Source organism: Lissotriton helveticus, chromosome 12 (genome assembly GCF_964261635.1).
Source record: "Lissotriton helveticus chromosome 12, aLisHel1.1, whole genome shotgun sequence".
NCBI classification, from domain to species: Eukaryota; Metazoa; Chordata; class Amphibia; order Caudata; family Salamandridae; genus Lissotriton; species Lissotriton helveticus.
Window position 1 is genome coordinate 822,902,646 of NC_136073.1, and position 13,158 is coordinate 822,915,803.

The 13,158-nt window shown below is 42.7% G+C and overlaps 1 protein-coding gene across 1 annotated transcript; it reads left to right on the forward strand.

The window, feature by feature from the left end:
* Positions 1–883: 883 nt before the first annotated feature.
* Positions 884–11,345, forward strand: OAZ3 (ornithine decarboxylase antizyme 3; the record flags this gene model as incomplete). Its single annotated transcript, XM_078668905.1, has 4 exons — positions 884–940; positions 1,835–2,007; positions 5,617–5,702; positions 11,086–11,345. Coding segments are annotated over 4 exons (447 nt in total), but the record flags the coding sequence as incomplete, so codon positions are not given.
* Positions 11,346–13,158: the final 1,813 nt, after the last annotated feature.

The following is a 13,158-nucleotide window of genomic DNA, read 5'->3' on the forward strand; positions in this document are numbered from 1 at the left end:
ACTTACCATAGTCCAATTTAGCGAGAGAGCACATTGACTGGTGTCCCAGTAAGACTAGTCCAAAGCACACTAACAGTCAAAAAGTGGGGGGTAACCATGCCAGAGGGATCCAACCTTCCAACACGTACCACACAGAAATAGATGTTCCAAGCCAAGAAAAAATGTGTGAGTACCCATTCAGCTGTTTGTATATTATTATATTATTTGTGTTTATTAAAGTTAACACCTCCAATAAAAAGTATTACAGGTAACATTATATTACGGTTCTATAATGTTGTGTTTTGGTGCTGGTAACGTATATGAAACACTGGAACTTTATTATAACCCATGGCATTTTGGTAACAAAATGCATGGTGACTTGTTAGGTTTGTGCTTACAAAACCCAATGTTACATATTAGTGTAAGCGAGGACCTGTTGATCAGGAATGCTGCCTAATGGCTCCGTATAACTTTTGCTACTCTGTATACTCACTTACAAAAAGTGCTTCAACACCTCATCAGGGGTAGCAAGCCCTACATAAATGCAAACCCTTCCCTCTTCTATCCCTCCACTATCCTTTTGAATCCAAATAACAGACTAAGATGGCCACCACTCAAATTCATTACATTTTTCCCTGTACTAATTCACCACTAATCCTTTTTGGGTTCAGGAGTAGCGTGCTACTTGCCGAAAAAGCTATTTGACGCCTCGTCAGGGGTAGTAAGCGCTATATAAATGCAATTACAATACAATACATACTTGTTGCAGTTAGCTATTCACACTCAGTGTGTTTTAATGCTTCTCTTCTGCCTTGCAGCTCGTTACCGTCCCATTGTGGACGTGAACAGGTGACGCCCGGGCCTCGGCGCTGCCCCTGGCGTTCCTGAGGCTCGACAACGGCGCCACAGCGGCGAGGGGAGTGAACATGAACAGCAGAAGGACTTAAAAGAAATACATTCGGTGAGTGATTAGAATCTGTGCTCCTGCATGCCAGATCCACCACAGAGCAGATCACCTGATTAAAGCGCCAGTAATGCGTGAAGAGATTTAATTGAACCCGATATTCCTCTGAGTCAGGTCCTGATATAGATGTTGGTGGACGGGTGTTTACATCATCAGGGCGATGGAGTAAAGTACTCTGTCACCCTGGCGGAGTCCCCGTCTGACAGATTCTGAGATGTCCTCCAGCACTGCTGACATCTCTTGCATTAGCAGGAACCATCAGCATGGAGATTCCTGTTAAAGCATTGTAAGTACGCTTTTTTTATTTTTCCAATCAAAAACACCAAGTGGGACCCTGTTTAGTAAAATTAAAAAATCAATGCCTTCCTCACCATTTCTCCCAAGGCGAGGGGAGCATTTTGCAATTTTCACTTCCCACTGAAAACTGGCCATGTGTTCACCACTCTAAATCTGGTGGGCAGACACATGCCCGAACCTCTGACGACCCGTAGTCTATAGGGCTGTCGGAAGTTTATGTCTGCGGTGGACACCGCGTAATCTCCCCATGTCAACATATTGAACGTCCCCCTTTTTGTAAATGAGGCGGGCGGACTTTCAGTTTGACGGAGGGTACTCTGCCGCCGTTACGACAGAGTAGCCTCTAAGCAAAATTCAAACCCTTCATTTTTTAAATTTTCATACAAAGAAGCAAACCTTGCCCACCATTCCGAGCTGTCCAATGTGAAAATAAAGCACTAACTCAGAGAAATATAGGGTGAAATGAAACACTTTGTGCTCTGCAGGTGCATAAAACTGTTCACTTGCTATCTCTTATGTGTTACAAATGTAACACCTTTTTGTTTTGATCATTGATTAATCTGCCCCCCTCCTCTGTTTTATGTTGCTCTGCAGGCTGGTAATCTGACTGTTCTTGGGGATTCCTCCCTATCCAACGATCCTGTGCGGCTGGATTTCCATTTCAAATTCGGTAGCCGGGGATCTGCGTACTGGCACGGGACACTTAGTCGCCAGAAACTCTTCTTAGAAACTCCCAGTAGGGTACTAGAGCAAGGTAACAGAGAAAGGTAAGTTTGTGGGCCAGAGCTTTGCTAGGGCTTGAATACCCTTGTGGGTGGGGCGTATAGAGAGATAAGATGCTTTGCTTAGGATCACAGTTAAAGACACAGGAATGAGGTCTTCTGACTTATTTTCCGAAGTCAATAGTTTCGTCTTCAGACCACAGCTCCCAAGACACTGGGGAATGAAAAGCACAGGGGCTTGTCCATGTCTTTGGCCATAATGCCCACGTTTCGAGAACTAAGTCCCATCTCGCGAGATCTGTAGACAGGACTGAAAAAGGTCAGCAGTCTTTTCTAGAGCTCTTACCCCATCATAGGAGGTACAGGGCATATGTCTGCTGATGCCTTACAAAAGGCATCGCCCAGTGCTTCAGGTGGCTGTATCAGAGATGTAATCCTTGCTTTACCTCCTTGAACCTAACTCTGTGCGCTTTGGAAAATCAATCTGTCATCCTCTCCCCCTCTGTATAAGGCACAGGGATAAAAAAAAAAAAGTCAGAAAAGTGCCAGAAGATGCACACACTGAGTAACTTAATGAAGATTAGGGACAAAACTGTTGAACTTTACCAGCACTCCCAATCAAAGCGGTAGCTCAGCAAATACATCTGCTGCACCACAGGACAGCCAGCCAGTGAAGTAATTTGCATTAAAGCACAACACACTTTGCACAACACTGCCTTACACAGCCCTGCATGAAGTCAGCGTCAGTTGCTAGAGATTCACAGCAGAATTAGCCTTATGAGAGATCAAATTCAATTTACAACACGTCCTGGTAAAGCAAATATGTGAAGCCCAAGAAGTATATTGCCTTTGCCAATGCTTGTTTTATACGATTCTGACACAAGTTTCCATTACCATAGAATGGTAAAGAATAAATTAACAATAAAATAGCTGTTGTTTACAGATGGAAATAGCAGCAGGTATGTTGGAATTCATTTTTTTAAAGAAAAAACATTTTATTCCAAGTTGGCTGTTTGTAGACTGACATAGGCGGCAACCATCTTGGGATGGTTTTTTATATGCTTTTAGAAAAATCATTTCATGATGGCCGCCAAGCCATTGCAAGCATACGCAGCAGTCTTCTAGTGTTTGTTCTTTTAGGTTATTAATCTACCATTCCAAAAGAACAGGTGTCCACCTTAGAACTATAAATTAAAATAAATAAAAGTATGTATGTGTTGCAGGGCAATAGAGGGGAAGGGAGCAGCTCGGTAAAAAGGTGCAGAAATCAATAAAAAAAAACTGGTGTAGAGGGGCGAAGATGCAGGGAAGGTAGATGACGATGCAGGAAGCAAGGCCCAATTGTGAGCATCCTGGAGCAGTGTGCAGCTGCTGGGCAATCAAAAACATAATTGAAATAAAAAGTAGAAATTAGTAAAAAACAGAAATAAAAAAAATTAAAAGAGTGGCAGGAGGCAAAACCAAAAGTGAGTGGAATGGTAGAAGTGTGCAGTTTTTGAGCCATTTTTTTTTAATGTAAATAAAAAATAAAGGGGAGCATGCCAGTGGGGAAGAAAGCGATGCACTCTGGTGAAGGGCTACCCAGCAGCATAAAAAAATGAATATATTTTCTTGTCACCATTGGGAGGTTACCATTCAACCAATCAGAAACATGGTAAAGTGGAAATGCTCACGGGGTGGGATAAACAAGAAAAGGGAGAAAGGCATTGCATAAGGAGCAGACACACAAGAGCCATCCAATCATAAGCATGGGGCTGCCCCACAACCCACTCTATGTACACTGTATTAGGGAAAACAAGCATTCAAAGTTGTAGATCTAGACTTGAAGATGGTGAACAATTTTATCTTTATAGTTTGACATTAGAAACCAGTGTTTACATCTGCTATCGAATTCATGAAGAGTACAGAATCACTGTCATAAGTATATGCAAACTTTTATTTTGGGGGCCCAAGCGCAGTAAAGAGCAACCCCATCGTAGCTTTTCCTAGAAAAGAGTACAGGGCCTGGGAAGCAAAAGTTCAAGGGTTTTAGAGTTAAGTTGAGAATAGGGCCAGTGAGGTCCCAAGTTTGAGGCCTCTTTCTGCAGTGCAGGTGGGCCCTCCCGCCTTCCTCTGATAATGTCTGGGACATCCATGGGGACTGACGCTGCAGCCAGCAGGTGGGGCTGTAGCCGAGGAACCGGCCCAGAGCTGAGGCCTTCCTCCTAAACAGCAAAGAGGCACACCCGGGTGCTGGTCATTCCTGCCAATCATCCACTGAGTGGCAGCGTCAGCACAGGACGTTGGGTGTATGGCGCAGTCTTTGGAGGCCATGGATGTGGTCACACTTTTCTTCCTCTCCTGGGTTTAAATTGTATTTGAGAGGCTGGGCGGCCGACTCCAGCTCTTAGGTATGCTCCTGCGTCGGTCTTAGGCTCTTCTGGGAACTCTCATCCTCTCAGGTGGGATTGCGTGGCCCCTCTGGACAGCCTCCTCTTGCACGGGGTATCCCCGCTCGCCTCTCCCTGCAGGCCAGGTGGGCACTAAAACCAAGGCAGTCCTGTGGCCTCCATTGCAGCTTCATGTAGACTATCCAGGTGACGTCTCCTCCCCTCTGGCAGGCTGGATGTCATTTACACCATCATCTCAGGAGCCCCTCTGATATTCTGCAGCTTTGAGCAGATTTCTGGACAAAAATGGAGGAGATATGGTTAAATAATTTGCTCTCCCTACCAAAATGCGCCATGGCCCAGGCGATAAGGATAGAGACTGGTTTAGAACCGCGGACAATGCCTGCTCTGGTTCGTTCATTGAGATTCTGGGTTAAGTTATTGCAATTTGAGCACTCAAAAGTAGTCTCTTTTTGTAGAGATGAGATCATGAAAAGTGAATTAGGTTGGGCTAGAAAGGTTAAAAAGCTTTTGGTTGATATGGCGGAGATATTTCAAATAAAAATTGATAGCATTGCTTAGTCTACCACCCTATCAAAGAATTAATTAAAAATGATGTGGGACAGGGTTGGGAGGGAAAAAGATTTGGAATACTTAAGGTAAAAGGTATCTGTGGTTTATATCTGTGAAGTCTGGGAAACTAATATTACTCTCTCTTATTTGCATGAGCTGCCTAATCAGGGAATGCTTTAATGTATTCCTGAGGTTCAGAATTGATTTGCACCCGCTGCAATCTCACACAGCTGGGATAGCATTTTTTTAAAATGCTGAAAGTTTATGCATTCGTGGGCTCAATATGCATCTAACGACCCAACATATTGTATTAGATTGTTTCCATTTTTTAAGTACGCTGGAAATTTTTTAAATACAACATAAGAATGAGATTGGAAGCAAAGTATTTTTGCTTCAAATGCCTAATAATGGATGTAGTCTGAGATTTGGCTAGACTTAATTGTTTTAAAACGTGCCTGCGATAAGTAATTTATAGCTGTGTAGATGTTAATAATGTATTAATATTTTTATCTTGGAGAGTGTTGTAATAGTATGTTTGTGGATTTGATATTATCGCTTAAGGAACATTGGGCCAGATGCATCAAAGGGTTTTGCCCAGTCTGTGTCTATGGGAAAATGTGTTCAGGCTTATGGCCCATTGTCTAAAAAAAAAAAAAGTATTTATGAACCCCGACTGTCTCCTAAACAAACATTTTTGTATATTTCACTGAAGCCTGACTGCAGCTTTGGATTTTGTGGAAGGGAAGACAGATGTCAATTTCGTATTTGTGAACTTCGGCAAAACCAGACACGATCGCCGTAAGTACAGTGGTTTTTTGCGCCCCCTCCCAATGACCGCCACGGATTCCCTCACATCCCTCAGTTTCACTTACCTTTTCATAGCTCCTCTCTCACATGTGTTTAATTTGTCTTGAAACGCAAGTTGGGGGTTGGCTTTACTAATAAGAATGTAAATTTACCCAAATTATATCTCACTTACCCTTTTTAGCAACATTAGGAATATATAATGAAAGAATCAGGGGATAAACCTGAACGTTTTAACTTATAATATGCAGTTTCATGCAGCTCTTTGATGCCAGTTCATAAATCACTGTTCTATATTAGGATTGTAACTTATGAACTGCTGAAACAAAAGGACCTCTGTGACAAAAGCAGAAATCCACTTTGCTAGCCACATAAAATTCTGTTTTGTGATCTGCATGGTATGCGTACTTTGCAGCAGGCATATTAACCCTCTGCGCTACTGTGTGATGTGTCAAAACTGCCACTAGACAAAACTCCATCCCTCTCAAGCAGGAACAATAATCACTAGACTTGATATTTTTATTGCTGCCGGAAAACAGCAGGACACACAAGGAACTCTGCAGCAGGTGCCTTTAAAACCATAAGTTAATGCTAAACACAGAGCCCCCTCCACCAAGGTAAGGGCCAGGTGTGACTGCACCGGTTGCACCGTTTTAGAGCCAGTCCTGAATGCAAGAGACATGTGCATCACAAACACCTACATAACCACACTCTGGCTTCTTGGTGCAGGTAAGAGTGTGGAATGGAAGTGTTACCCCAGGTTAGAGGAGGTGTTTGTTCGTCTTCCTTTGGTACGTTTAGTTATGTTCAGTTTACTGAAGGTGGCAAAAGTTTGTTGTCCAGCTACAGACAATGAAATGAATAGTCCTCAACTTTCTCTACAGACATATGGTAATAATCATTTCTTCTTCTGACGATCAACTACTTTTTGCCCTATAGCGTGGACACAAATCTATATAAAAAAAGAGATATATGCTTGATAGCAAGCAGAGTACACTACACAAACTGCCTTAAAACACACTTGGTGCCCTATTACAGAAGGGGGCACCTTTAACTAGGCAAAAACGGGGAGAGTGCGTTATCTTACTAATATTACGCTGCCCTCTGGGAAGCTGTGCATTTGCGCAGCCCTATGCGCACACGTAAGTGAAAAGCAGACTGGCTGTTTGAAGCAGCTGATCTGTCTTTTTCAGTGTAGGCTGCACCTGGCCTGCACTGCAGACAGGGACACTTGAGTGACTGCTCCTACCTGCAGGAGCATGTTTGGTTGGTGAATGTTTTCCCCTTTTTATTTTTGAATAAGGCCTCATTCCCATGCAAATGAGGAAACAAGGTAATGCCCTTTTTATCACTCTGTATTGCAGAAGGGGCAGCACAATGATCTGTGGTCACATCTGTAATACCAAAGTGCATCCGGGGGCACAGGAAGAGGGCACGCGCACATTTTATGAAATGCAGGCCCAGGCAATAAATCAACAGCAAATGTCATGTATTATACTGTATTTTATCCCTATCCCTTTGTGTAGCTGTGTAGATATATATACACATACATATACACACGCACACATCTATGAATATTTTCACTAGAAAAAAACTAAAGTTAAAGCGGAGTTACACAGATGTTATATGTTATGTTATGTTATATGCGGATTTGTAACGCGCTCCGATAGTCAAGACTGTCCTGGCGCGGGATGTAAGGCACTATGAGTGTAACTTACGTTAAGAAACCTTCGAAAGATCTTGTAATAATAAAAAAAAGAACATTTAAAAAACAAACAAAACATGTAATTCACCAGGTGTACTTAACTGACCAAAGTATAACTTGAACCCCCACAATGCACTGCTTATGACTTCACTTATGACATCATCCAATGATTGTGAGTTTGCCGTAGGCTTTTCGTACTGTGAGGTGGCTTGGATAAGCTCATCAGTGAAATGATCAATTATGTCATTTGAGATGTCATCAGTAATGTGATTTAAGATGTCATGAGTGATGTAACATGTGAACACCTCTCCTCTCCTACACACATTCCTACACTCATTCTGGAGTTTCCATGTGTCCTGATATGATGCCTACCACCTGCTGCTATAAAACATAAAGCATTAACTATGATGCCAAATCAATCATCGTTTGCCTTATACCTGATTGCCTCGAGGTAGGCTGAGACATGACGCTAATATTGTGTTGGGATACCTTCTGAAGAATGCCTGTTATGGGATGAGCAAAGTGATAATATATCAACGAGCTTTAATCTGTTCCTAGTAATGATCAAGTTCACAACCTCACCTCCAAAGCACAGTAGAGAATTGGAAAACGGCACTTTATTTACAAGTTTCTTGTTGCTTACTATAGAAAGCTTTAAGGGCCATTTGAAGAGGAAGTGCAATATTAAGTAATCCAGACTCCTGGCTATGTTAATAGTTTTCTTTAGATGACAATATGGCTCAATTTCCTTTCGAATGGCACTATGCCCTAATGAAAAAAGGCAAACTGTATCCAAGACCATTTAACACCACAACAGAAGGTGAAGGTTAAAAGTTTAGTAATTTCAGTATCGCCCCAAAATTATACCTACGTTTTACCAGGGACCAAGTTTACATCGGATGAAAAATACTTTTTCACATTAGGAGAGTTTATATTTTGTCTCCTCGACGCTGCCGTCATGGGTCAGCCGTCTGATTTCAATTGTTCTGGTTAGTTGATTCTCTTCAGAAAGGTGTGTATTAAACTAATCATCAATGCAATTGTATTTGCTTGACATAACAAGATTCAATGGTGCCAGTTTCAGTGGACTATTTACAATCCAATAGTTGAATGCGCTTAAAATGTAAGGGGATTAGTTAAGTCATATTTGGAGAGGGCATTGTAGGGCAAGCTCTAAAAGGGTGCAGTTATTTACTCTAGAAGAGTTGAACTATCACTCACCCTATTGTGGGTCACACTTAAGTAACAATAGGGCAGGAAAGGGTAGTGGAGTTTGCTCTATCTCCTATCATCTACAACTTATAGTATGGTCCACTATAAAGAACCTCAGCAATGCTGGGGAGAAGCCCTGCAATTTACATTGCTGTGAGAAGCGCTCTCCAGCATCTCCCTTATGCACAACTCTAGTTCAGGAGACCAAAATACATTCATGGCTTGCCACAATCAAATGCTGCACACTCGGTCCATATACATTGTACTGCACATGTATACACCACACAGAAGTTGCACCTATGTCCCGCATGGATGGAGTGATGAACTTGTTTGTAAGGGACTAACGGAGCAATTAAAAGACAGAAGAGGCCAGGAGGCGACTCTTCTGGCACACAAAAGATAAAAAGGTCTAAATAAATGTTAGGTTTTAAAATATTTTGCAAGGTTCACATGCTGCATGTATACACAAACACACAGCCCGAGAGTGTGGAGATGGTCTAAGCAGCTTCATTTGCAACAGGTCCAGAATACCTCCCTCTTATCTGACATACATTCCAATCACCAGTATCATATGGTTTCTCTGAAGTCAAACCACCTCCTTACACACTTTCATTTTTTTTCTTTATGTGATGACCTTCTAAACAGACACTAAACTTAACAATTGCCAATACTGTTATCCTTAATTCAACTTATTTTTCACAGCACACTGAGTGGGAGCAAATGGTTTTGAAAGTATACAGTGGTATTTATTTTTCATTGTATAATTTGCTTTTTTTCATGTTGATTGCAGGGTTGTAAAAATTGTACAAATGGTATCAAAGAATTGACAAATGTATTTATAGTGATTTAATAAAAAATAATGATTTATTCAGACTGAATTATAAGTCTTAAGACCCATGTTTGGTTTAATTCCAATGTGCTGTGAAAAATAAGTTGAATTAAGGATAACAGTATTGGCAATTGTTAAGTTTAGAGTTAGGTCGGTGGCTTGGCCTTACTGTTGGGAGCCCGTACCCAGTAGTGTTTTCTTCTAAACAGACAGGCACCAGGGCTACCCCTAGCATCGTAAATATATGCGGCACTGCAAAAGCACCATGGTTTTCTTAAAAGCAGCACCATTGGCAAGGTCTCTGGCACTGTAACCAAAACCTGATAATGTGGGAGGTAGACCCCAATCCAGCCCCAGTAAATGCGACTATGTCATTGAACTAACCGACTTTATACCTACAGTAACTTCAGTTGACTGTGTACCTGACCTGGTGAGGTAGAAGTTCTACATCTGAACACTGATGAAATAATACATGCCTTAAATCTCACCTTCGGAGTCAAAACGTCTGCCCTCCCCTTCATCAGAGTTCTCATCAATGGTGCATCAACAGACTCTAGAGTTACAGGAACCTTGAAAGGGAGCCCCCTTCCTTTGTCCCATCCTTTATAGTGACTGTATGTGGGCAGGAAGGACCCACTGTGAGATATGTTGGGTTTCCTATTTTTTTCTCGACACTGATCCATCTGTCAGACATCCAAGGGACTGCCAGCCCTGAAGGTGGAGGAACCAGGTTATTGTTGTGAATTCTCAATTACAGCACATTTTGAATCCTGGGATTACTTATTAAATGGTAAAAGGTTTCCACTGCAGGCTGGGTCACGCGTAAGAATGGTGAGATGTGGTGTCAGAAGGGTGTCACATAAGTAACAGTCCTTTCTGTACATCACATTTCTTGCTTTGAAGACAGTGTTTAAACTACAGTGGACTTTTGGTCATTATCAAAAGAAGCATGACAATATATCTTAAAATAGAACCATTTTATAGCTCCAAAAAACGTTTGAGTTCTGACACCCGTTTAACGAAAAAGGCAACATTTAAGAAACGAGCCCTGCAGCACCTCTTATGCACTGGGTGCCCTTGGACTAGTTGGCGTCAGGCAACACCCTGGGACATAAATGGCACTGTCCATGCTTCGTGACTGCATGAAAGTATTAAGTGGCCCTGGCTTGGGATTGGGCTACTTCAAAGATAAACACTTCACAGGGAGCACAGTTGAGTGATGTGTGACATACTTTCTTTGACCTGCACTAGGATGTTGGCAATCCACAAACTACAGTAGCAAACAGAACACCATTTTGAGTCTTTAACTGGGCATCTTTCTGAAGACAATGAGCTTGAAAGGCCTTCTTTAGATTTAAAGCACTCCCTCACTCCTAGTTTGAGTTGAAGACAGGGTTGTGGGTTATAGAATCTGGTCCCTATGCTAAGTGAAATGCTTTCTTCTACAATTTCTGGGTTGACTAGGTATCCTGTGCTTTTCCAAAATCAGAAAGACCAGGTTGCAATGTTCGACACAAAGTTCTACATAGAAAGGCTCACACATATACCTGCAGAGGCTATCCAGTACATAGAGGTATGCTCAGGATCCAGCCTTCGCCAGTACTAATCTAACTCCATTCTTGCATTCACAGGTGAGCTGCTTCGGGCTTTCAGCTACATGGGCTTCGAAGTTGTGCGACCCGGCCACCCGTCTGTGCCAGCTTGGGACGATGTCATCTTCATGGTCTACTCACTTGAAAGAGAGCTGCCCTCCAGCACTTAATACAAGGGGGTGTGACCCCCCAGGCACCGGTAACAGGAAGAAAGGCTATGCAAGGAGGAGAGTTAGATGCAAGAATGTACATTAAGATGCTAATTGTCATGTAGCCCAATCATACCACCGTAGGTGGTCAGTCCCATGAGCAACTATAAATAAACCTATGCCACATCAAACAAAGTTGTCGACAGCATAATTGGTAACAAGGCCATTACAAATGATTCAATATCCAATGCTATTCATCCAAATAATAAATCCCACTGGTGATGAGGCTGTGGCTTCCCTCATTAAATGTACTTTGTGAAAACCTGGAAACAAATACCAGGGAAGTATAGTAAGCGTAAAGACTAAGAGAGCACTCATCTGCAGGAGGATCATATGATATTTTATTAATTATGTATTTACATTCTGAAAGCAAACCATTTGCCTGTATTTTCTATGTTGTACCTTAACGTTTCTTGTAAGTCTCTCCCCCCCCCCCCCAATCGAGTTTTTTGCAAACTTTGGGACCTGCAGGACAAACAGAGTTCTGACACATAAAATCTTTAGCACTAATGTTAAATGACAATGTCCCAGCACACAACGTAGGTAGCGTCGATGGGTGTTGCCACTGAAATGCTCCTCTTGTGCTTTCTGGTCACAACAGTTTAAACCACACTCTGAGCTTCTACTTGTCGGCTATTCCGCTGGTCTCCCCCCCCTCTTTTTTCTCCCCCTCCGTAGCTGTCTATTCTATTTGTACCAATATGGTATTAATATTAAATGTAGTAACCTGCGCTTTGACTTCACATATGGTCTACCAACATGGTTCCTCTTATCATATGGACTTTCATGTGCAATTGACTTTCATTCTTTCTGATCATTCTCCAATTACTTGTTCTTATCCTAGCCCGCTATTGGACATGATGACTCCAATCCTTGAGGAATGTACTTTACTTTCCTCGCTAAAGCTTTGCACTTGTATTATTTCTCTTATCTTTTCCGCTTTTCTGTTCCTCTTCTATTTTCTTCAGTGTAGCAAGGTAGATCCCTGACTATGGTTGCCCCCAATTTTTTGCCTGGTGTTTTGCTGGTTTTCTGACTTAGTTGACCTGGGGCCCTGCTATTCAGGACCCCAGGCCTACTGCTCTCTCTGTAAAATGGATTCCATGTACCTTAGGTACATATCTAATTGGATACTGAGTCACCTTATCAGTCCCTGTACAGAGTACCTTAGGTACCCAGGGCATAAGTGTACCCAGGGCCTACCAGGGGCTGCAGCATGTATTATGCCACCCCTGGCTGGCCATCCAAATCTGACACAACTGGCTGCACGACAGCTGGGGCAAGGTGGTGTAATCACCCTTTGCTGTAGATATAGTATACCTATATCTAACCCTAAAATGGACACACAGATCTCCTATCAGTCACTCCTATGGCAGGCCTTAACAATCCTGAAGGCAGAGTGCTTGGAATCGTGTGAGATGGTGCTCTGGCATGAGCTGAGCCTGTCTGCGGCTTTCGGGATCCATCCCTTAGCCGTTTCCATGATATCGCATACCATATACTCTTAAGTGCATTATAATCCTCGCGGTTATATGCCAACTCTGGTATCGCTTTATCAAAACATGTCGAGTAAGGTGTCATACGAATTGGAATACTAACCCCTCGCCAATTCTGGCGACGGGGTTAGCATTCCACCCTTCTAGAGGGACACGACATGTATGTAACCTGTAACCCCGGTTAAAGTCAGACATAGCCTCAGCTCCACAAAATGGATGCTGCCACCGAGACACAAGTCTGCCCTCCTGCTGCTGGGAGTCCTCCCAGAGCAGGAGGCAAGGACAAAGGGTTTCCTGCCAGGGGCGGTGCCAGCACCGTCCCAGACAGGGTTTTGTGTATTCCAGGTAGGCAGGGCTACAGAGGAAGGTGACTGCAAGTGGCACCCCGGTGCTCACTGTGCATAGGC